Below are 24,636 nucleotides of genomic sequence, written 5' to 3'. Positions count from 1 at the left end.
ATGGCCCCCATAGACTCATGTGTTTCAATGCTCGGCCCATAGGGAGTGGCAGTATTAGATGCGGCCTTGCTGGAGGAAGTGTGTCATTGTGGGAGTGGGCTTTGAGCTTTCCTATGCTTAAGCTCTTCCCAGTGTGGAATTATAGTCCCCTTCTGCTGCCTGCAGATCAAGATGTAGGACTCTCAGCTTGTCTGCCTGCATGCTTCCCGCCATGATGATAATGGACTGAATCTCTGAAACTCTAAGCCAGCTGCAATAAAATGCTTTCCTTTATAAGAGTTGCCTTGGTTGTGCTGTTTCTTCACAGCTATGAAACCCTAAGACAAGAGGGTAGAGTAAAGAAAGTAGCTATTTTAGCCAGTAAAGGAAGCGTCCATCTTTCTGAAGGGTAACATTGGAACAGAGGTGCCAAACAACTGTAAAGAAGTGGGTCTTGGGTACGTTTGGAAGAAAACGGTTCTGAACAGCATACGACATAAATAAAATATCCTCTAACAGAAGCATGCAAACACTCTATGTATAAAGACTTCCCATTCAGGCTCCCTGAAACACCCCCTTGTTTAATCTCTAGGAACCCTGCTTCCTGGATCAACACCCCAACTTCCTCCAGCTCGTGTCAAGTTCCCTTTTCCTCACTGTGCCATACTACAAAATATGAACAGATACTTCTCTTTACAATATTGCCACATGCGACATGGAGGGATAGTAAAAAAAAAAAAAAAAAAAGATGAACAAACCCAAAAGTATCTGTGTCATATATATGAAGAGGAAAGTTCACTTACACCTCCTGCCTGTATCACTTAAATGCTACCTAAAAATGTGTGATCACTGTTATCCCGGCTCCTTGATTATCTACCCTCTACATAAATGCAGGGCCGTCTTTATAAATGACAGCCAGGTCAGGCACTGTGTCTCTCGGGCTCTCCCATGGCTCCCATGTGGGGCCTCCCTGGGGCTTGAGGACCCACTGGCCCCCTTCTGATCTTGTTTATATCACTCCTTCAGTTCTTACTACTTTCTGTTTTCCACACCCATCACACTTGGGATCTCTGCTCTGGAAACAATTCTCTCCACTCTAACCCACTCTCCCTGCCTGCGGCAGCTTAGTGGACTCTCTTCCCTCCCAGTAATTGCTTAGACTTTGTTTTTTCCTGAGCTCAACATTGGCCATGCCAGATAAACTGTAAGCTCCTGGCTACCCCTTTCCCTGTGATGCAGAAATCCTTGTAAAAACTGTTCTCTTCCCCTTTTCTATGGAATTTATTACTGTTCATCGTGCTGTTGGTCTCCGTGTTGTATCTTCTCATCATCTGCCTTCCTTCTTTTAGGTATAAATTCCCTGAGGGCTCAGATGTTTACATTATATTCACGGATACATTATATTCTAAGCCAGTAGAACAATGCTTAGCCATGCTTAAGAAACTGATCAACTACATTAATCAATGTAAATACCAAGGTTGCTTTAAGTGTGTTTCCATCTCTTGAAGGGGCATGAGGAGACATTATTCCTTAAAGCTTTGCACATTATAGGTACTTATTAAAATTAAGTAAATAATTTGACTTTTTTCTCAACATAAATAGTTTAGAAGTCAATGTGCCCAGCTAACACACTGAGAGATACACTGAAAAGCTTGGAGCAGTACTCCAGCAGAAGTTGGAGCAGTTGTTCAGCCTGTGCTTTTAATAGTGATTTGGTTTGCAAGACTGCATTGGCAAGAGTTTTCAGGACCACTGTTCCGGTACCACACTATAAAAGGAAAGATTAATATTAGCAACAGTGGTTTTTAAAGGAAAAAATCTGGTGAAAGATTATAAAACTGCTATTTCAAAGCTTCCGACCTGCCGTTGCAACTTTTAAGTGTCGGGTTCTGATGTAATAGTCATAAAATTCAGTAGCTGCTATATTCTTCCTTCTCTAGTGATGCGGCAGCAATTTAGGTGTAGCTGTAGTCAGTGGTTTTCAATCTGTGGGTCACGACCCCTGGGGTTGTCCAATGGCCCTTTCACAGGGGTTATGGAAAACACATATATTTATATTACAATTCACAACAGTAGCAAAATTATATTTATGAAGTAGCAATAAAAATAATTTTATGGTTGGAGGGGTCCCCACAAGATGAGGAACTGTATGAAAGGGTCACAGCATTAGGAAGGTTGAGGACCACTAATGATGGAATGAATAAAAGAAAATGGCTTTTTTTCCCCACCAAATAACCATCGTATGTCTGCATGCCCACTGTGTTTTATTATTTATTTCTTGTGTTTAATGTTTTCTCTTCCATCTCACCGGTGGTTCTCCATTTCTTTCTGGGACATGGATGTAATTATGTTAGTATCTGAAAAGAACAGACATGTTCACTCCCCTTTGTTTGTCATCCTTGGAACGCGAGGTGTTTTAGATTTTTGGAGTTTTTCAAATTTGGGAATATCGACACAGATTTTGGGCACCATGACTGTCTCTAAATTTGAAGTGTTAGAACGTTTCAGATCTTTAGGTCACAGATGCTCAACGTGCATCATACTTCCCTTTAACCCAGACCTGTTACCCCAGTAACATGAGATCTCAGGATCCAGCCATGCCCCGATCTTCCATAACTCAAAGACTCTGTCAGAATTCTGTTTTCTTTTTCTTTTATTTACCAAAACTTATGCAGTTGAGTTTCCCACATTTGGGAAAATCGCAGGGGTCAGCATATCCGGAGTGCAATGGATAAACCTTGCCCTGGGAAAACCAACTTTGTGATCATGGTATTTCCCTGGCCAGGTAAGTATCTGTCAGTTGTCTTTAATCCCCTTCTCTGCACCTGTTGCCCTTCCAGCCTGGAGATACTCTCCTATGGTTGAGATAGGTTGGTATTTATCATCTTTCTTAAGAGTAGTGTCCTAGTTAGGGTTTTACTACCATGAACAGACACTATTACCAAGGCAACTCTTATAAGGACAACATTTAGTTGGGGCTGGCTTACAGGTTCAGAGAAGTTCAGTCCATTATCATCAAGGTGAGAACATGGCCGCATCCAGGCAGGCATGGTGCAGGAGGAGCTGAGAGTTCTACATCTTCATCTGAAGGCTGCTAGCAGGATACTGGCTTCCAGGCAGCTAGGACAAGGGTCTTAAAGCCCACGCCCACAGTGACACACCTACTCCAACAAGGCCACACCTCCTAATAGTACCACTCCCTGGGCCAAGCATACACAAACCATCACCTGTAGTTTCCTTTTAAAACTTGGTAGCATATAGTTATTATATAATATCTGTAGTATTCTTTAAGTTTTCCACAGTCTTACCTATATTTACTTGGAATGTATGTGTACATATACAGTAGGCAAGAAGGGAAAACAAACAGTAAAGAACAAAGTACATTACCTACTGGTTTTTCTGCCTCTTCTTACCCTTCCCTGTCTCAGCCTTCTAGATATTTATTTGTACTCTGACTAGAGTATTTCCTCAAACATTTTCTCTAAAATAGATATTAAGAATAATATCTATTTTATATTTTAATATTATATTTTGATATTTTAATATCTATGTAGATATTAAAATATAATATAGAATATGCTATGACTCTGATCTTTATAAGATCAGATGCCATGATCGTGGTGTCTCTTCCCAGCAATAGAAACCTTAACTAAGACAGATGGTAAGGACAGTTTGCCTTCTCTTTCAGACAAGATTCCCTTTCCAACTAGATGCTAATGAAATCAGACTTCAGAGGCACCTGAAACCGGCTCTTTTTGGTACCCCTACGCTATTCCTGACTCAGAGGCAGGGGAGACTCAGCCCTTTGTTTGGGGCATTCTTGTCCTGTTCTATAATAGAGAAATCTACCAACTATATGGACCCACAAGTCCTCAGCCACCACATCCTTTCCGGATAAGAAGCTTACAGCCTCCCCAGCTTTGGAGGCTTATTCCCCATTTGGTTCACAAGGGGAAAGCATTGTATTTGCACTCTGATAGAACACCAACCAAACCAAGGTTCTCATATCTCCCAGCTGCTGGTTTACTAGAAAAGACAAGCACCTTGGGCACATAACTGAAAGTATTCAGTTTCCAGGGCTCCCTGGGCTCTTGTCCACAGGCTGATTTTTATGGCAGTTTCATCAGACTGCACTGTTTTTTTCTTTCATGTCTATCTCCTTTACTAGGTTGTAGATTGTAACCGTTTGGTCTTTTCTATGTCTGCCCCAGTTCCTGACAATGGCTCATTTATTTCTGGTTAATGCCTAGGCCTTAAGCTAGGGTTGTTCCCAACTAGCTCGTATCTCAATTAATCCATTTATACTATTCTATGTCTGCATGTGGCTGGTTACCTCTCCTCAGGTTCATACCCCTGACTTCCTCCATTTCTCTGTGGTAGAACCCCTCCCTCCTCACACCTGACTCTTTCCAAGAATCAATCTCTCTCTCTCTCTCTCTCTCTCTCTCTCTCTCTCTCTCTCTCTCTCTCTCTCTCTCTCTCTCTCTCTGCTGTATGTGTCATCTTCTATTCTCTCCTGCCTTGCCATAGGCTACTCAGCTGTTTATTGGCAGGTGATGTTCTTACACAGTGCACAAGAGATTATCCCTACAGTGGATTTTGTAGAGAGGGAATAAATAACCTGGTAAAAACTGTGATGTTCAAATTATTTTAGCACCGTAAAGTGAAAATGATAGATTCGGATGGAATGGGAGAGAATAGGGGCACATAATGGAACATCCATTTCTCATGGTCTTATACTTTGTTACCAGTATTGGCTCTGTTAGAGAAAATGAAAATTCCAGATTGCCCCCCTTTTCACTTTCTTTCCATTTATCCTTCTTCTTCTCCTCCTTCTCTTCCTCCTCTTCCTCCTCCTCTTCCTTCTTGTTCTTCTTGTTGATGTTCTTCCTCCTCTTCTCTATGTTGAAAACGTCTTGCTATGTAGATCAGGCTGGCCTCAAAGTCATAGAGATCTGCCTGCCTTTCCCCTCCTGAGTGCTAGGATTAAAGACATGCATGTATCTGAAAATTCAGATAATTCATAAACTAGAGATGGGATCATTGGCTTATACCATAGATTTGTTCCCATATCTTAAGGTACCAAGAACAAATACACGGGAAAGCTTTTAGTTATAAGTTATTTGACAGTGTATAATTTTGACTACTCACTTGGCTTTGAATCACCTCTCTTCTTATACAAGTGTTAGAAATGACAAGATCTTCACCCTCACTTAGCTGGGAAGTTTGCACTTTAATTGGAGGCTCTAAAGTATTTTCAAAGATTAGAAAGTAGATCCATTGAAGATGTGACTGTTATTTCCAGATGTCCTTCACAGTTGAGAAAGAAAACAATTCATTTGTCAAGATTAACGAATAAAAGCAGATGTTCAACCAATATAATAAAGTCATTCCATTTCTCAACAACAGTTAAGAATAACAATAATTAATTTAAATTGATTGATAGGTGCAAATAAAGAAAATGCCCAAAGCCATGTTTTTTACATTATAGAAAATATATTGTAGAAAATAAATTTAAGTTTGGAGCCAAACTGAAAACTCATAAGGCGAAAATGTGAACACGTTACTCACACAGATATTCATTATGATTCATAAAAGTAACAAAATTATAGTTATGAAGTAACAACAAAAATAATTGTATGGTGTGGGGGGGTCAGCACAACAGGAGGCACTGTATTAGAGGGTCCCAGCATTAGGAAGGCTGAGAACCAGTGCTCTAAAGCTACCATGGAGGATATATCATACATACATTTTTAATGTATTTACTCTAACATTATCATGGGGAACACTTGTAAAAATTAATACCAAGAGAAACTTTATGTTTTCACAAGAACTGGTATACTTTCTCATTTTAAAAACCAACATAGCCAAGGTTATCTAGAGACTCAGAGCAGAAATTTACTGTTATGCTGACTGTGTTACCCTTAGAATGTGTTGACCTTAGAATTATCATATACACTGACCCTTTATTTGGAAGCCTAATCTGTCTTCTTCCGATGACAATTTAAGAAAGTTATTAGTTATGTATATTGTTATAGACTGCCTTACAGCCCACCCTCTAAGTGACACACTTGCTCCAACAATGCCACCTATTCCACCAAGGACATGTCTCCTAATGGGGTTACTGCCTATGAATCTATGGGGACCATTTTTATTCAAACCACCACAGGCAGTCAGGTGGGATGCAGTCATATTTCATTAATACTTACAACCTTCACTGCATTCCATCAAATCATCACAGAGTCAGGAACATACAGGGTGCCCAAAGAAGGTGTGTAGAGAAGAAAGAAGAACTAGAAGAGGCTCCAAGGAAGACTAATATTTAGAGCAGAGATACTTAAATGGTTTGCATTCACGGCCTTTCTTCACCAGAGTTTTACATAACCATGGACATACAGGGATATAAAATGTAATATACAAGTCAACTAGTCTTAAGAAGATCACTTCAGAAGACATGTCAGAACAAAGTAAATGAATCGGAGTCATTACTGCGGAGCTGTGGCTTCCCTAGGATCTCTCTCTCTCTCTCTCTCTCTCTCTCTCTCTCTCTCTCTCCTTTTTCTCAACATGATTCCCACCCCTCCCTCCCTCCTTCCCTCCCTCCCTCCCTCCTCCCTCCTTTCCTCCTTCTGTCCTTTCCTCTTTCCCTTCCTTATTTCTTTTCTCTTTTTCTACCAGGACTTTTGTCCTTCCCTTCCTCTCTCACCAACTCCTGCACTCAATAGTAAACTTTATTCAAGAGATTTAAGTAAGATACTTAGGAAATGCAATCAGTATGGCTTGACAGTCAAGAGCATTTATTGCTTTTCCAGCAGTCCCATCAGGCAGTTCACAGCTACCTGGAACTTCAGCTCCAGGGATGTCTATGTTTGTCAGGGATCTCTAGAGTAATGAAACTTATAGACTGAATCTCTCTCTCTCTCTCTCTCTCTCTCTCTCTGTATATATTCACATATAAATAATTATCATATTGTTATAATTGTATTATTTACATAATGTAATTATATAATATATTACATACATTATAATTTATACATGCATATTATATATAAAATATAAATTACATAATATAATAATATGCACATTACTATATATCATAATATGAGATATAGATCTATGATAATGTATTATATTTTATAGAAAATTATATCATATAACTATATAATATAATTATATAATATATAAATATATTAATATTGTATATAATATATATGTATATTACACACATGTGCACATACATATGTATTTATATGAATATATGTATAATTATATGTATAATATAATTATGTATCATATATAATATGTAATTACATATATATGCAATATACATCAATTACATAATATATAATTACATGTATATAATATTATTACATATATTATATATTATATAATATATTATAGTTTTTTTTATGTGAATGACTTACAGGTTGTGTTCTAGCTAATCCCACAATGGCTGGCTGTAAATGAAAAATCCAAGAATCCAGTAGTTGCTCAGTTCACAAGGCTGAATGTCTCAGCTAGTCTTCAGTATCTGCTGGAATCCTGAAGACATAGATTCTAATAACAGTGAAGGAATGGACTTGCTAGCAAGGAGAGAGCAAGAAGACAAAAAGCAAAAGCCTCCGTCTTCCATGTCTTTATACAGGTTTCCAGTAGAAGGTGTGGTCCAGGTTAGGCCTGGATTAAAAGTCTGGATTAAAAGTGTGTCATCTTACCCCGTAGATATGGATTAGAAGTATATCTTCCCACTTTAAGCAGAAATACCCCACAGGTGTGCACTCCATTTCTGAGTTTTAGTTAAATCCAAATGTAGTCAAGTTGACAATTAAGAATAAACACCACAGGGATGTTTATTCCAATACTTCTGCCCTCTGTAGTCAGCTGTACTCGTGTGCACATACCTACACACAGCACAGACGCACACACACCTCATAATCCTTCTTCCCCTTCTCTTCTAAGTCTTCTTGTAATAGAATCTATCCTATTACCCCTCTTAAGACATTTTAACCTGAACCAGGAACAGAACAGAGACAGGGGAGGCAGGGTTAGGGTAAGGGTGGTAGGAGTATGGACGGGGAGACAGAGGCTGTGCCTAGTGAGGACTAGGTATATTTTCGGAACAATTTATCTCTTTTATCAAGCATGTAAGATAGTCTTTTTTTGTTCTAATTGTGGAACTGCGTCACTGGGGTTGTCTGAGAATGTCTTAGAAACGCAGAATATCCGATCCTACTTCTGCAGCAGAATCTGCACTTCAACACGGCCCCGTGTGAGAAGCACGGCTTTTCTAGGTTCTAAGGTCACTTTACAAAAAGTAAGAGAAGGCTGAGTCCTGTGTACTCAGTCACTAGACCTGCAAGGGGCGGGGCCTCATAACTAGAGCTGCAGAGTCCAACCATCTAGTCGCTTCTGTCAGTCGTCATCTAGTCGCTTCTGTCACGTCTCCAATATACATTTGGTTACCTGTCCTCATTATCTTGGAGAATCCCCTTCTATGGCTCCAGAAACTAGGTCTTCCTAGCCTGGGACCGGGAACGCTCTTGCCCGGGAAAGCTCTGGCTCGCGACGACCTACTGATCCCAGAGTCACAGGTATGGTTGTCAGCAGACTCCCGGGCTCCTCCCCCGCCCCTGGAGCTCCGCCCCATTCCGCCTCCGGAGGGCGGAGGGAAACCAAGCCCCACCTTTCCGAGCCGCCCGGAAGTGACGTCATGCAGAAGCGGGCAGGTCTTTCGGTGCTCTTCCCCCTACCGTGCTCTTCCTCCCTAGTCCCTTCCCTCCTTTCCCCCTTTACTCCTCGCTCTCGGGGTTCTGCGGCCTCGGGGGTCGCGGAGGAGATGGAGTAAGCGTTCGGTGGCGGCCAGGAGCGCGGCCCGAGCAGTCACAGCCCGGAGGCATTGAGGGAGCCGGCGGGGGACGGGCCCCAGCACCGCCCCTCCAGGTAGCCGGCTGCGAGGTGAGTGACTTGTCGCGCGGGCACCGGGCGACCTGGGTCTGTTGCCAGCTTGCGGGCTACGGGCCTCCCCGGGCCTCGCGGCTGGCGACTGTTGCCTAGTGACGGGCCGGGTCGGATGGGCCGGCGGTGGGTGGCCCGAGAGGCCGGACCCAGGTAGCAATAAGCGGGAGGGAGCGGATCTCAGAGGCCGGTGACTCCAGGAGAGGCCTTCGGGCGACGGGAGACTCGCTGCCAGGTTCGTTCTGCTGCTGGGAGAGTCCCCAGAGCCGGCGCAGGAACTCGGGTTTCTTGCCTTGGAGATCTCAGTATCCTTTTGGGAAATGGACACTGCTCTGGGATTGCTAAGACAGCCCCCCTCGCTTCTGAGACTCGGTTCCGGTAGCTGGGGTCACCAGCTGAGGCCCTGCTCTTCGGACGCCCTTCTCTGACGGTAGTTGTCTTTCTGGACTGGACGGTTATTGTGTGTGAGGTGGGTGGGGCAGATAAGGTTTGAGAGAATGAAAGCTCCATCGGGGGCTCCAGTGCGCTTGTTCCTTTAAGCTACAGAGAAAGGTTTAGACAGATAAAGCTTGCAGAAACTTCTTGGCATTCGCCCTGACACATTACCTGTGATCAGTAATTAAGGACACCAATGTTTCCCTCTCTTAACAGGATCGATGAGACTCCAGACCAGCGACTTAAAATGATTTGATTGTAAATTTATCGGCTAGAGTTTTTTTTTTTTTTTTTTTTTTTTCACATCAAAACCAGGGATTGTTTGTGTGTTGACACTTTAAAAAGCTGTATTTAAGTTTTCTGAGTCGTGCACCTCTGTTCAGAGAAAGCAATTTAACAAAGATGCTTTAAATCAGTCAGCCATTATAAAACCCAAGTATGTCTGGTGTTTGCTTGAAAGATTCCTTTTCAACTTTGAAGGTTTTTTCCCCTCCTTAATAAAGGTTGGAGGAGAAGGGGGTTGTGGTTATGTAAAGGGAAGGAACCTAACTGAAGATGTGAAGCGTTATTCTGTTCAGATATACCCACACGTGAAGATCACTCATCTTGTCTGTAAGAGTCCATTACATATGTAATACATGTGCATTATAATTCCATACACTAGGACATTACTATTCAAATTCATTCTATATTTGGGAATTATATCCTGTTGATGTAGTTGAAATTTGTGATTTATCTTCTCAAGAAAAATTAGGGTTCTCATACTGTGTTTTGATCTTATTTTATAGTTGAAATTTGTTAAGTTACTACTATTCCTCATTTCCATCTCTTATGAGGTCCTGTTGACTTTGCCTTTTAAATAGTTCTTGAGTCTTTATTCTCTTCATCTTCAGCATTACCCTTGTTGTTCCAGCCACATTGGTCTCATGAATCTAGAGTGCTTAATTCCTGTAGTCTCTATGCTAGAATCGACATTTTCAAAATACAGATCTGATCATAATTGCCTCTTCTCATTTTGAAGTAACTGAAATTATTTTTTGTTGTTGTTGTTGTTGTATTTTTGCTTGTTTTGCCTTTTTGAGACAAGGTTTCTTTGTGTAGTCTTGGCTGTCCTGGAACTCCCTTTGTAGACCAGGCTGGCCTTGAACTTACATTGCCTTCCGGTCAATGCCCAGCCTAACTGAAATTCTTAATGTCTCTGTAAGGCCCTGCACAACTGTCCCCTCTGTATGTTCATGTAGCTTCATCTCTACAGTGCCTTTGGCATTCTTTTTTCTTCCCTGTCACTATGTCGTCTATCTTTCTGTTCCTTCTCCAGGCACATGGCTATTGGTTATACTTCCTGGAAGTGTCCACAAGCACCTGAAAATGTTGTTCTTTTCATATGCTTCTGGTTAATGCCTGTTTATCATTCAGTTCACTTCAAGTAGTCTTTGATCAGTATAGATTCTCCTCATTAAGTGTTCTCAGGACATCACTGCAGCTCCCTCCCATAGTTATGTTCCTCACCTCCTGATACTCTGTACCTGTTTGTTAACTGAGCGAATTCACTGAGCACTTACTAATTGCACTGGAAATGTACTAAGTATTCTGGATGTATCATCATCTTTAATTCCTACAATAATCAGTAGGAAGTATTGGTGACTTTCCATCCCTTTTCATAGATGAGAAATTATGTTAGGTAGATGAGTGTGTTAGCGGGTTCTCTAAAATAGAATCAGTATGTATTAGAAGAGGATTATTAGGTTGGCTTCCACAATAGAGGTGAGGCAATCTAGTATTGGCCATCTGCACGCTGGAATGGCTAGCCTGGTTACTGCTCAGTCCCAGAGGCTGCATGCCTGTGGCCTAGTCTGGTGTGGAAGGCTTGGAGTATTCGTGGAGGACTGCTTGTCTGCAGTCTACATTGGAAGGCTGAAGAAACTGGGTTCTGCTGTCAGCAGGGATGGTGTGGTGGTTTGAATAGGTTTGACCCCCAAGGACTCATGTGTTTGAATGCTTGGCCCACAGAGAGTGACACTGTTGGACGGTGTGTCCTTGTTAGAATAGCTGTGGCTTGTTGGAGGAAGTGTGTCACTGTGGAGGTGGGCTTTGAGGGCTCCTATGCTCAAGCTTGCCCAGTGCAGAAGAGTCACTCTCCTTCTGACTGCCTGTGGATCAAGATGTAGAACACTCAGCTCCTTCTGGATTATCATGTCTGCCTGCATGTTGCCGTGCTTCCTGCCATGATGATAATGGACTGAACCTCTGAAACTGTAAGCCAGCTCCAATTAAATGTTTGCCTTTATAAGAGTTACCTTAGCCATGGTCTCTCTAGCTATAATACCCAAACTAAGACAGATGGCAGCTACAGTGGCAGCAACAAGGTAGATTCAGTTGCCCGCAAGGAATGAAAGCAGGCAGGTGAAAAGCCCCACCGCTTTACCGTCAGATCTCTGTATATCAGGGCTGCCTCTAGAAGGGGCTGCCAACTCTACAGGACACTCTTCATCCCCTCAGTTAACTCTCGCAAGAAATAACCTCGAGGAGCCACCCAGAGGCATGCCTCTTAGTTGATCCCAGATCAGTCACATTGATAAGCAGTAGTAACCATTATACAGTAAGTATTGGAATGGCATTGGACTGCAGTGTCCTTGGTATTGGATATTATATACAAGACTCTCAATTCTTGTGCACTGCTGTCATCAGTCTCCCAGAGTTTGATCAAGATCCAGATTCTGATTCCTTAGAGGTGAGACAGTCCATAGGTCTTCGGATTACCCCGATGTTTGCCAGTTTGAAACCTTTATCTTGTAGAATTCTTAAGCATTTTCATGAATTCATTTTCACACATTGTGTTATGCTACACTTCATTTCCCTTTCCTTCCTTTCCTTCTCTTCCCTTCCCTTTTTCTTCCCTCTACACTCCCTTCCCTCCCTCCCTCCCTCCCTCCCTCCCTCCCTTCCTTCCTCTCACCTTTACATTTTCCCCTTCCTTTCACCCCCTTTCCTTTCCTTTCCTTTCCTTTCCTTTCCTTTCCTTTCCTTTCCTTTCCTTTCCTTTCCTTTCCTTTCTTTTTCCGCTTTATTTATTTGTTGTGTGCACTTATGTTCGTGTATGTGCTGTGGTGTACATGTTAAGGTCAGAGGAGTATTGCTACAGTAGGTTGTCTCCTTCCACTCTGTGGGTCCTGGGGATGGAACTCGGGCATCAAGTTTGGCAGTAAGTATCTTTACTTGCTTTGCCGTCTCAGCAGCCCTAGGTTAGATAGACTCTGTGGAGACTAGGTTGGCCTTGAACTCCTGATCTTTTTGTCACTGGGCATGATAGGTTTCCTTCTCTATCTCTTTCTCTTTTCTCTTTCCTTTCCTTCTTTGGCCTACCCCTCCCCTTCTCCCTTTCTTTTGTCTTCTGATACTGTGTAAATATAAGTATTTTAGCTATCAAATGGAATTTAGGTAACAGTTTCAATGTAATACATTTAACAAAAGTGCAATTTTAATTTTCTTGGGTGATAAAGGACTCTAGTTATTTGAAATTTAAGAGATATTCTAGCATAAATGTAATTTCATTTCAGTGTTGTACCTTCTACGTACAATGTATTTTGTTGTACCTTCTAGATACAATGTATTTTGTTGTACCTTCTACGTACAATGTATTTTGTTGTACCTTCTAGGTACAATGTATTTTGTTGTACCTAGTGTTCACGGTCAAATAATTATTGGCTCCTTCAGCTTCTGTCATTAGTATCAGATGTTGTAACAAGCTACCCACTTCTGCCAGGTGTATGTACCATCTAGTATTACAACCGATTCACCTGTTGGTTCCATTGAAAGCCAGGTGAATGCTGAACCAGATGGTAGAGTGAAGCAGTCTTCACTCTTGAGACTGAGTTACTTTCATTCATACTCACTGAACTTTAAGGGGGAAAGATGAGTTTCAGGTGTCTTCTGAGTGAGGCGAAATGCCTTGTATATGATCAGACATTTCTTTTACTTATAATTTTGTCTTTTAGAAAAAAATTGACTCATTTCGTTCTTTATTGATCAAATAAAAATTGAAAAGCTATTATTTTGAAAAAAGATGCAACCTACCTAGGTTTTGTACATGTCAAATTTCTACCAGGGTAGTGCTGGACACCTTTAATCCCAGCACTGTGGAAGCAGAGCTAGGTGGATCTCTGAGTTTGAGGCCAGCCTGGACTACCTGGTGAGAGTTTCAAGCACATAATCTAAAACCAACCAATCAAATGTAATTTGAGGTTTTAGGTTGCAGCCTACTGTCCTACTTCTGTGTTAGTGTCGTGTTTGTTGCAGGCATTCTGTTCTTGGCCGCTTGTTACAGTTAGATGTGCTTTTTCTTGAGTTTCCTTGGGTGACCCTTCCCAAGTCCACAGTCTACAGCACTGACTCATGTGCTCTTAAGTTTTACCTTCGGTGTAGAACCTTCTCTGAATTTTGGGCCTCTATATCAAAAACTCTGTATTTCCTTATATCGTCATTTATACAACTCAGATTATATGTATCCACATTTGGGTTCTTCCTCCCCTAAAAAGAGTTGTTACCCACATGTCCTGGCTTGGTAAATGGTTTCTTCTGCACTTTGATTTTGAACTTGGAGATGAAGGTGATGAGTGGGATTCCTAGTTTTGTCTCATCCCTTTATGAAGTCTCCAAGTTCTCATCACTCTGAGGACTTGCTATCTTTTCTTGAATGTTCTCCTTCCTCACTGCTGTTTCCTTAATTCAACAATTTGAAATGTGAAGTGTAACAAAATTGCATAACAGTTATTTCATAATTATAAAACACATTTCTGTGTAGCTAGCCATTTTGCCTCCTTTCTTTGTTTTGCTTTTCTACACTGTACATGCTGAAGTTCTCCGAGGTCTTGCATGCTCCCAGCTCCGCCCGGGAGGATCTTGCACTCTGCTCAGTGGATTGATTAGTCATCTACTTTTTTTTTAAAAATTATTTATTTATTTATTTTTATTTTATATTTTATTTACATTTAAGATGCCATCCCCTTTCCACATTTCCCTTCCCTAGAACACCCCTGTCCCATGCCCCCCTTTCCTTTTTGCTTTTATACGATTTTTAAAAAATGTTAATCAAAGGATTTATAAGTTTGGTAATGCTCAATCAGAAGCGTAACCCAATACCCAACCTAGATATAAAAACTATCTTTGGATTAGTCATCTACTTAATGCCAGGAAGCCTTCTGTGACTTCTATCCTGGTTTGTTCATGTTCAGGGCTCTGGGTAATCTGGATTTTCTGGTGTTTTTTGCCATATTTTCTCTTTTCCCCACTTTTGTCTGAATGTTTTTACTCCCATATCCTTTCTGTTCTCTAGCCCTTTGCCACTGGCCTTAAAGACAAACAACTTTAACATTATTCTTTGGGGCTTGTAACACTGTATCTCAAGTATATAACAGTGTATCACTTGTCTGAAGAATAAATCCTTTATAGTTTATTTTCCTTTATTCCTCTCCCCTCATTGTCTTATCAAGGTGTCAGGTACATAGGGGGTTTTCAGTAATAACTCACTGGTAGTTTCCATGCCGCCTGCCTGTGGTGTTGATTCTGTGTGGGCTTGAACATCAGTTCTGAAACTCTTTGGTGTTCACCATGAATGTTTTTACCATATTCAGTGCACATCATCATCATCTTTCTGAATCATGGCACACAATGGTCCTTTCTTTAACACTCTGTCTCTTTTTTTGTTCCCACCTGAAAGCATTTCTGAGCTCATCTTTTTTCATGTTTTGTTTTTAGATTTATTTTTATTTTATGTATATGACTTTTGCCTGTATAAATGTATATGTATCATGTGTGTGCCTGGTATCCATGAAGGAGAGACAAGGGTGTTAGATCCCTGAAATGGTTATGAGCTACCATGTGGGTGCAAGGAACCAAAATTGGGTTCTTTGAAAGAGCAACAAATACTCTTTTGTTGTTTTTGTTTTGTTTTGTTTTTTGAGATAGGGTTTCTCTGTCTAGCTTCTGGTTTTCCTGGAATTTACTTTGTAGACCAGGCTGGCCCACAGCCTGCCTCTGCCTCCCAAGTGCTGGGATTAAAGGCTGTGTCACCACTGCCCTGCTGTAAAGTGCTCTCACCCCCTCTCTCCAGTCCTTTTGAGCTCATGTTAATGTTCTGTAACATGGCACATTCAAGTCCCTGATTTGTTGCTGGAATTTGGGCAGTTGGGGTCTGCTGTAGGACTTATCACTTGAGGACAGAAACATTCCCATTTACATTGTCTGCATCCTACTGTGGAACGAGGTGCAGAGCATGCAGCGTGGAGCTAGTCTGGCAGAGTTAGAAGAGTGGATAAGTTGGTTTTGAACAGGATTTTGTATCCTCTTACCTTACCAAAATCAGCAGCAGATGTTCAGAGAGAGGAGCTTGGCACAGCAAATAAGTGTTTTTATAATGCCAATAGCAACATTTCTAACTGCTTACAAAACGCAGCATTACATTAAAAAGGGAAAGGGAATCCATTTCCACTTTACAGTTCAAATCTTTAGTAGCAGAAAGTAGGTTACATTTGCATAACTATAACTAACAGAGCAAATAGAACACAGGCAAGTGCTGCTTTAGTCCAGTGGTCTTCAAATATTTTACATATGTACCAGTAAATGTATTTTGTGTGTTTTTAGGTTGATGGCATCTGAACATTTTAAGAGCTGAAGTAGTTGCAAAGGTCTGATTTCTAGGTTGCTATATAGTGTGGCTGTGCATTATTTCATGCAAGCCATGATGTTCATGTAAATATCACAGGGATGTGTAGGACCTCCACTTTGTGTTGTTGTCTGGTACCATGGCCTGGGCATAGGTAAGTTCATACCACTAAGCTTAATGCCAAGCCACAAGTCAAACAGTTAATAGTGTGATGTTTCTCTTTATTTGGTCTTTTACTGAAATAGAACCCCTCCTCTCTGTGCCACAAGCATTTTACATATTTTGTCTTTGGGCTGTATCTGTAATCCTCTTACTTTTTTACTTTTTAGATAGAGTCTCACTAAGTTTCCCAGTCTAGCCTTGAACTTGTGGTCCTCTCACTCAGCTTGCTAGGTGCCTGTGATTATGGCTTGTGCTTCAAGGCTAGGCTTAAGAACTCTTGATACCTCCAGCAAAATGGTGGCTTTTTTTTTTTTTCCTCTTAATAGTGTCAGTTTTTGCTGTATTTATTTCAAAACTGTCTTGTTGCATATATAGACAATTGATGAATTGATACCTTTGTCATTACAAAGTGTTTGTTTTAAAGCCTGCTGTGCCTGTATCTGTATATATTATGCCATTTTCTTAGACTTTCACATTCCCTTGTGTTTTTAGTGTATTCTCCTATAAGCTGCTTATAGTTGGATCTTGCTTTTGAAGTAGTTTGGCATTGCCACCTCTTCATTGCAATTTAAATTTTATTTTTCCTGGATGTCTTTATTTCACTTGATTTTTGAAGGTTTTTCTCCTAACCTATATAGTTTGAGGCAAACTATTACTTTCTAAAAAGATTTATTTATTTTATTTTATGTGTATGAGTTTGCCTGCATGTATGTACGTGTACCATAAGTATGTCTGGTGGCCACAGAGCCAGAAGAGGGCATTGTATCTCCTGGAACTGGAGTTGAGGATGGCTGTAAGCCATCAAATGGGTGCTGGAAACTGAACCCAAGTTCTCTGGAAGAGTAGCCACCATCTGAGCCAACTCTCCAGCCCTGAAAACTACTTGAAAGCACTTTCAGACTTCATTTAATTATTGTACACCCATAGTTTATGATATGAAGTCTGAGAAATGTGCTATTTTTGTTCTGTCTATAATTTACCTGTTCTGTGGACACGTTTAAGACTTATTCCTGCTTTTGAGTTACTTAGTATGATAGTTTTAGGCATGCTTTCCTTTGTGTTTATTTTTTTTGTGGCATACTGAATTTATTGGAACTTTGTAGTTTGGTGAGATTTGGAAAAGAACTGTATATTATTTTTTTGAAATAGTTTGTCCCATCTCTCAATTTAGGGAATTTATGGGCATCTTAGACCCATAGTTTTGTCTGCTTGGTCATTGGGTCTGGCCCTGAACCCTTGATCGTCCTGCCTCAGCCTTTTGAGTGCTAGGATTCCAGGTGTGCTCTACCACACCTGACTTTAGCATAGACTTATTCTACAGCTAAGATATTGCTGTTTAGTTTCTGCCAACTACGTTAGTTGTCAGTGAGCCCTCCTCCCCATGGAGGAGCCTCACCTCTCCCCTCCCCTTCCCTCTCTCCTTTCTCCTTTTCTCTTTTGAGACAGGATTTCCATGTAGTCTTACCTGTTCTGAAACTCTTTATATAGACCGGGCTGCTTAAACTCACAGAGATCTGCCTGTCTCTGCATCCTGAGTGCTGGGATTAAAGGTGTCACTGTCACCTGGCTTTCTGATTTCTTTATCTGACTTTTGAAACTTCTTCTACATTAAAATGTCTCAGCCGATGTAGTCTCTGAAAAATTTTCCTGTATGTTAGGGATGCTTTAGCTTGAAGAAAACTTCCTTTGGACTACAGACATTATTAAATGAGAAAAGTTAAACAATTGTTAATTAAGAAAAAGTTACTGATGATTCTGCTTAATAAACAATTATTAATAGATGATCATAAAAATACCTAATTATATCAAACCCTCAAAAAATGTTAAGTATGTTTTATGACCTTGTGTTTAACCATTTGAATGTGGCTTGCAAGCAAGAGAGGAAGGCGGGGTGGGGGGTGGGGGGTGGGGGGTGGGGGGGAGGGGGGGCGAGAGGGTGAGAAGGTGCAAGAGCAAGAAGGCAAGCGAGGCCAGCCAGCAGCAGTCAGAGGACAGCCACGGCCGCTGCTTCTTGCCTTCACTTCTTGGAGGGAGCCTATCTTTTATTCACTGCCTGACATGTTAGCTGGCCCAGGGCTGGGTATTCTTCTGTGTCTGTCTCTTCTGGTAGGGGGTGCTGGAATTCTGGATGCTTGCTCTCCTGTGTCTGTCCTTTTAGGTGGGTTCTTGTGTTGTCAGGCTTCTGTGGCACATGCTTTACCCACTGAACCATCTCCCTTGCTTTTGTGTGCTTTTTTTTTCCTGTCCCTTTGTTATCATGGTTTTGCTGTCCTGCTCCTCTTCATTGCTCCCTTCCCTCCTTCCTCCTCTTCTGAGACAGGCCACACTGGCTTCCACTTGTAGTAGCTCTACTACCTCAGTGGGCTAAGAGCTTGTATTATAGATGTGAGCCACAGACTGTTGTTGCCTAGGTTGGTTTGAACTGGAGGACTAAAGGGATCCTTCTCACTCACTGTTATGAATAACTGAGGCTATGGGCATACACCAGTGTACCAACCAATACTTTTAGAAAATGTTTGCAGATCATTTTAGAGTTCATATTTTATATTTATATATATACAATACACAAACACATATATATACTATACACACTATATATACATATATATAATATATATTATATATTGTAGCGCACAGCCTCGCCGATAAGGAGAACGCCACACTCAGGATTCTTCTGACAGCATTTATTGAACAGCTCTTCAAGATGGAGAAAAGGGGAAGGACGCCGAGCTCAGAAAGCCCGCTGCTTAAATAGAGCTTTGGGAGACGTGCAGATCCCTCATTGGCTCAAATCTTTCATCCAATTGTCATACTCGGTTTTCGCGCCATGCGCAGGCACATTCTCAAGTAAAGCTTCCGTGAAGAACCAGGAAGCAGAAGCCTGCGCCATCTTTTAATGGCGAATGCGGCTCCTCACAATATATATAGTATAGGTTTATGTATATATAGTATAGGTTTATCACTGAATAAGACATTGGGTCCTTTAAGCTTTTTGTTTTGTTTTTATTGTGAAGAGTGCATTCTAGACTAAAATTTATCCTTGTGGTTACATTCTCTGATGACAAAAATAACTTTATGGGTGTTGTGTTGCTCTTTTGGAGGGGACCCAATTTTGGAACTTACTATGAATATGTGCCGAGGAGAAGTAAAAGCCGTTCGGTTTTTCCATACCCTTCTGTGTTTCTAGGTGACTTGAAGTATCACGTGCTGCAGCCATGGAGTCCATGCTCAATAAGCTGAAGAGTACTGTGACAAAAGTGACGGCTGATGTCACCAGTGCTGTGATGGGAAATCCTGTCACCAGAGAGTTTGATGTTGGTCGACACATTGCCAGTGGTGGCAATGGGCTGGCATGGAAGATTTTTAATGGCACAAAGAAGTCAACAAAACAGGTTAGTTATGGATGTAATTTGAAAGAGTACACATATGAAATATATCACAGAGGGAATTCATTTTCCTGTTAAGAAATGTCAAAAGGTCTTGAATGGATTTCCCCTGAAGCACAGTTCATTCAGGCTGTCCTCTTATTCAGACTTTCTGTGTAGGTGGCCTTGCCCTTGAGCTGAAACACGTGAGGATTATAAGAATGAGTGCCAGTGTTTTGAATAAATTTTGTGTGTGTGTGTGTGTGTGTGTGTGTGTGTGTGTGTGAAGGCTGGAGGTCAACACTGGGATGCCTTTCTCAACCATTCTCCATGTTATCCTTTGAGACAGGGCTTCTCACTGAACCTGGCACTCCATGCTTGTCTAGCCAGTGAACTAGAACAACTTTGTTACTGTTAGGCATATAATTTTGGGAGTCCACTGTCATGTACTTGATGACTAACACATTGTTCCACAGTGATTATGAGTACGATGAAAATCCATACCAAACATACAGAATTAAGCATTTTTATTGAGGACATGGAAAGAAACTGTTGTCTTTATGCCTAACCAGAGAGTTTTAGGGGCAGGTGTTAATATTCATCAGTGGTGAATATGTTAAAATACCATGATAAGGTTGGTGCTTATATTGCTGTTGATAGAACAGGAGAGTAAGGCACAAATGGTAGAGCTACAGCCCTGAGCTCCAATGTTAGCCACGTGAGCTGACTTCTCCCCGGAGGCTTTATTCTAGTCCGTTCTTTCCTTAAATGTATTGCTTTGGGGTTAGGACATATCTGGATAAACCAGTGTTCTTGGTGGACATAGCTTTTGTTCTTAACTGTTTTTCATAAAGTATATTTTGATTGTACTTTCCTCCCTTCCAGATCATCCTCTCTACCCACCCAACTTATGTTCTCTGTCTTAAGAAAAAAAAAAAAAAACAAACAAGCACAAAACACAAAAATTACAAAAGCAAAAGTCAAAACAAAATGAGCAAAAGACCAATAAAACAACAAATGCTAAAGCAGTTGCACCGTATGGTATCTGCACTTAGCAGTTCTTTCCTGTTGAATGTTCAGAAGACAGTGCGGTAGAAACTCACTATCTGCCATCGTTGGTTTCTTGGCTTTGTGCATGTTAAACCTGGTATTTCTAATGATACAGTTTTAAAAAAAAAACATGCCAACACAGAAATATAGTTTTGAATTATTTCCTTTGGTGCCTGCAACCCTATAGTCTTCAACTCATGGCACTTCTTGTCAGCCTTCCTAGTGCTGGGATTCTTAGTGTGTGCTGTGATATGGGCTTGGTGGGTTTTCTTTGCCTAAGAACCGCTAGGAATGCTCCTGGATGTACATGACACATTATTATGGAATCCTCTCTGGTCTGTTTGTTCTGCACCAGCTTTTTCAGTGGCTGGATCCATGTAGACTTGCATCAGCTGTTAGTTTCACTACATCCCTTGAGGATCTGCGTAAGTTTTGAAATTGCAGTGAGACAGTTCCTTCTCACCTCTTAAGCTTTTAGAGTACTGTATAATTACAGGTAGAGACTTAATCTCATTGAGTCTCTGTATAGTCTTGTAACTGAGTCTTTCTCTAGAGCATGAGGTTCAGGTTTAAAAGATTAGCAAAACATAGGTATTCTTTTCAAAAATATTACTCTAAAAATATTTAAGAGGTTTTCTGAAACAATTCTTTTTTTTTTTTTTTATTTCATTGACTTTTCTGATCTTTGAATTGCACTTTAAAAAGCCAGATAATTAAGATTTTTTGGAGCCAAATGTTGTATAGATTGTATAAATAAGAAAATTGTATAAATAAGAAATTTTAACACTATACACACAAACAAACACACGCACTTTAAAAATTGGTATACTGTTGCTTTATATGTTAGGGTTATTTTAACTTTCAAGGCTGCTAATTTAAGTAATTAAATGATACAGTTTTTGTTTTGTTTATATACCTGACTTCTATTAACATTTTAAAAATTGTATTGATTTGTGTGTGTGTGTGTGTGCGCGCGCGCGCACAAGTCAGAGGACAGCTTGTAGGAATTACTTCTCTGTGCCCTGTGGCACTTAGGTCGTCGGACTTGGCAGCAAATGCCTTTACTAGGACATCTTTCTCTCCCCACCTCTACATACTTTGAAGTAGAAGAATGATTATACGTTTTGAAAAGTTTTCAGTTATCTTTATGAGTGTTTTCAAATTGGGCATTAATTTGACTTTGAAGTCATGTCTGTTGCTCCTCACCCCCACAGTGCTTCAGGATATTCCTAGAACTTTGAGTTAAATAGCTTTATAGCTCTTGGCTTTTTTTTTTTTTTTTTTTTTTTTTGGGATAACAAAGATAGATCTATCTGTCTATCTAAACTGTCTGTCTGTCTGTCATCCATCCATCCATTATTTGTCTATCCATCTATTTATTGAATGTCTGTCTGTCTGTCTGTCTCTCTCTCTTTGGGATAGGGTCTCATGTAGTGCAGCTAGCTTGTACTTCCCTGCATTACTGAAGACTACTCTGAGCTTGCTTATTGTCTTTCTGTCTCTCCTGTTTGTCTGTCCAGCCATCCATCCATCTGAGGTAGGGTCTCATGTGGTGATGTTACCCTGTAACTCGGAATATGGCTGAGGGTTACCCTGAGCTGCTTTCTGTCTCACCTAGATTAGACTGGCTGACTTTGAAAAGTTGTCACATAGTAAACATTTCCCTGTCCATATTTTATTCACTTTGCTGAGTCTAGGGTTAGAAATGTACTTTAATTACTGCAGAGTTTTCATGTGTTTTATATATGTGTGTTTTTGTGTGTGTGTGTGTGTGTGTATTGCCAATATTTGTGGGTGAGGCTTGTTTATATTATGTGGACAAAACATAATCATAATGACTAAATATAATTAAAAGTTTTAAAATGAAAGTGTTCTATAAAATGTAATATGTTAATTAAGTCACTTAGAGAAAAAATGATCACAAAAGAAAATGAATATAGGTTAGTACATTTTGTGAGTATATTCTATTATCTTTTTGTTTTAAAAAGCAAAGCAGTCTCTTTACTTTTTAAATTTTTCTTAAAATAGGGATTGAACCCAAGGGTGGTTTGTAGCTGCATGCCAGACGAGTACTGTACCACTGAGTCCTAGCTGTTTTGTTTGTTTAGAGAGAAAGTGTGTGTGTGTGTGTGTGTGTGTGTGTGTGTGTGTGTGTGTGTATGTACACCATGATAGTGTGGAGGTCAGAGGACAACTTTTGGGAGTTGGTCTCTCTGTACCATGGGATCCAGGAATCAAACTCAGGTTCTCAGACTTGCATGGCAAATGCTTTTAGCCATCTCTCCAGTTCTCTTTGACTTCTGAGACCTACTGTAGCCTGTACTGGTCTGCAGCTTACTGTGTGTGCAGGCTGCTCTCAGACTCATAGATTGTCATGTCAGCCTCCCCGTGCCCATCCTACAACCCATCAACTTGGTGTAAATTGTACTTGCATTTTAGTTTATCACTTTGAACAAGTTTTACCTAAAAATCAGATGACAAATGAAGAGTATAATGGATACTTAGCAGTATTTCCTGATGAGTCACAAGGATCCACAAAACAGAGCTCATAAAGAACATCTGAGTTCGAACAAACGTCTCTGGTGGATCTGAGATGATTGATTATACACTTCATTATATAATTTAGTTTTATTTCTTGAACTATATTGTTTTCAGTAGAGTTCAACTTTACTGTAAGCAAGTAGCTTTTAAAAATTATAAACAGGTCCTTCAGCCTCAGCCTCTGGGTGCTAGTATTATAGTTGTGTTACTATACATACTGGGTGCTAGTATATAGTTGTGTCACTATACATACTGGGTGCTAGTATTATAGTTGTGTCACTATACATACCTGGGCGTTTATTTCAGCAATTTTATAGTCTTTTTTATTTATTTAAAGTTAGGCTAGTAAGAAAACAGTACTTTTTTTAAAAAGATTTTTTTATTAGTTCTTTGACAATTTTATAGATTGTTTGAACACATTGACCCCTCCCTTCCCCTCTCCTTCCCCTCCCCTTCCCCTTCCTCCCTTCTTCCTCCTCCCCTCCTCCTCCTCCTATTCCTCCTCTAACCGTACTCTTCATTTCTTTTACTCAGTTTTGAGATTTTTTTTCTTTTCGTTTCTCATCCTGTCCACTTTGTGTTGCCCAGATTTGGCATGTGACTGACCTACCAGGAGTCACACTATTAAAGAAAACTGAATCTCCCTTACTTAGCTCCTCAACTAGTGGTGGAATTTCATGTCCACCTTCCCCTCTCTATGCTATGATTTTGTCTGGCTGGAGCTTGATAGGTCTTATGTGTGCTGTCACACTTGCTGTGAATTCATGTGTGCAGGTGCCTTGTTGTGTCTGAAAAACACTTTTCCTTGCTGTTGTCAGCCACCTCTGGTCCTTACAGTCTTTCCACCTCCTTTCCCTCCGAGATCCCTGAGCCTTGGGAGGCAGGGTGTGCTCTATTTGCCTAATTTACACTGAGCACTGCAGTGTGTGCTGAGTGGTTGAGGTCTCTCTGTTTGCCATCTACTGCAGAGAGAAGCTTCCGTGATGGTGGTGGAGATGCTCTGACCTGTAGTTAAGCAGTACGTCATTAAGCATATGTTTATTTAACAGAGTAATAGCATTGGCTGTGACCTGTCTAGTCACAGGGGGACAGTACTTTTAATGTATGCAGTGAGTAAACAATGGAATATTACTTCTGAGTTCTTACAGATTTACCTTTATGTATATGAGTGTTTGTCTACATGTGAATGTACCATATAGATACCCATGCCCAAGCTTTTTGTTTTGCTTTTTCATTTCTGCGTGTTTAAAACAGGGCTTAGTTGTGTAGGCCAGGCTCACCTCAACCTTGTGGTCCTCTTCCCTGAGCCTGATGAGTGCCTGATGAGGTGCATGTGTGCGCCACCACACTCCGAGTCTCTAGTCAGGTAGTGAATCAGTACTGCCGGATTTTTCCTGTACGCTTGAAACTTTGTATCCTGGTACAATGAAAATTTTAGTTCAAAATGATAATAAAAATTTTATTAATTGCTTATCTTTAATGATAATC

General features: G+C 40.6%; 2 protein-coding genes, 1 non-coding gene and 1 pseudogene across 6 annotated transcripts in view; 2 read left to right on the top strand and 2 right to left on the bottom strand.

The window, feature by feature from the left end:
• Positions 1–13: 13 nt before the first annotated feature.
• Depdc4 (DEP domain containing 4) lies at positions 14–11,675 on the bottom strand. The gene is given in 6 exon segments (XM_076920864.1): positions 14–1,747; positions 1,840–1,896; positions 4,795–4,959; positions 5,131–5,276; positions 8,773–9,244; positions 11,667–11,675. Coding segments are annotated over 6 exon segments (1,014 nt in total). The 3' UTR covers positions 14–1,582.
• On the bottom strand, positions 2,597–2,772 carry LOC143436547 (U1 spliceosomal RNA; annotated as a pseudogene).
• Scyl2 (SCY1 like pseudokinase 2) overlaps positions 8,667–24,636 on the top strand; it is a 50,870-nt gene continuing 34,900 nt past the window's right edge. For all 4 annotated transcript variants that reach the window (XM_076919948.1, XM_076919947.1, XM_076919946.1 and 1 more), the window contains exons 1-2: positions 8,667–8,934; positions 19,380–19,584. In XM_076919948.1, coding sequence (XP_076776063.1) covers positions 19,408–19,584 — 177 coding nt within the window. In that variant the 5' untranslated portion in view covers positions 8,667–8,934; positions 19,380–19,407. The remainder of the gene's footprint in view (positions 8,935–19,379; positions 19,585–24,636) is intronic.
• Positions 20,588–20,724, top strand: LOC143436531 (small nucleolar RNA SNORA8). Its single transcript, XR_013106495.1, has one exon. It is a non-coding gene; the product is annotated as a small nucleolar RNA SNORA8 (small nucleolar RNA).

Source organism: Arvicanthis niloticus, chromosome 22 (assembly GCF_011762505.2).
Source record: "Arvicanthis niloticus isolate mArvNil1 chromosome 22, mArvNil1.pat.X, whole genome shotgun sequence".
NCBI classification, from domain to species: Eukaryota; Metazoa; Chordata; class Mammalia; order Rodentia; family Muridae; genus Arvicanthis; species Arvicanthis niloticus.
This window is presented reverse-complemented; position numbering and strand designations above follow the sequence as displayed.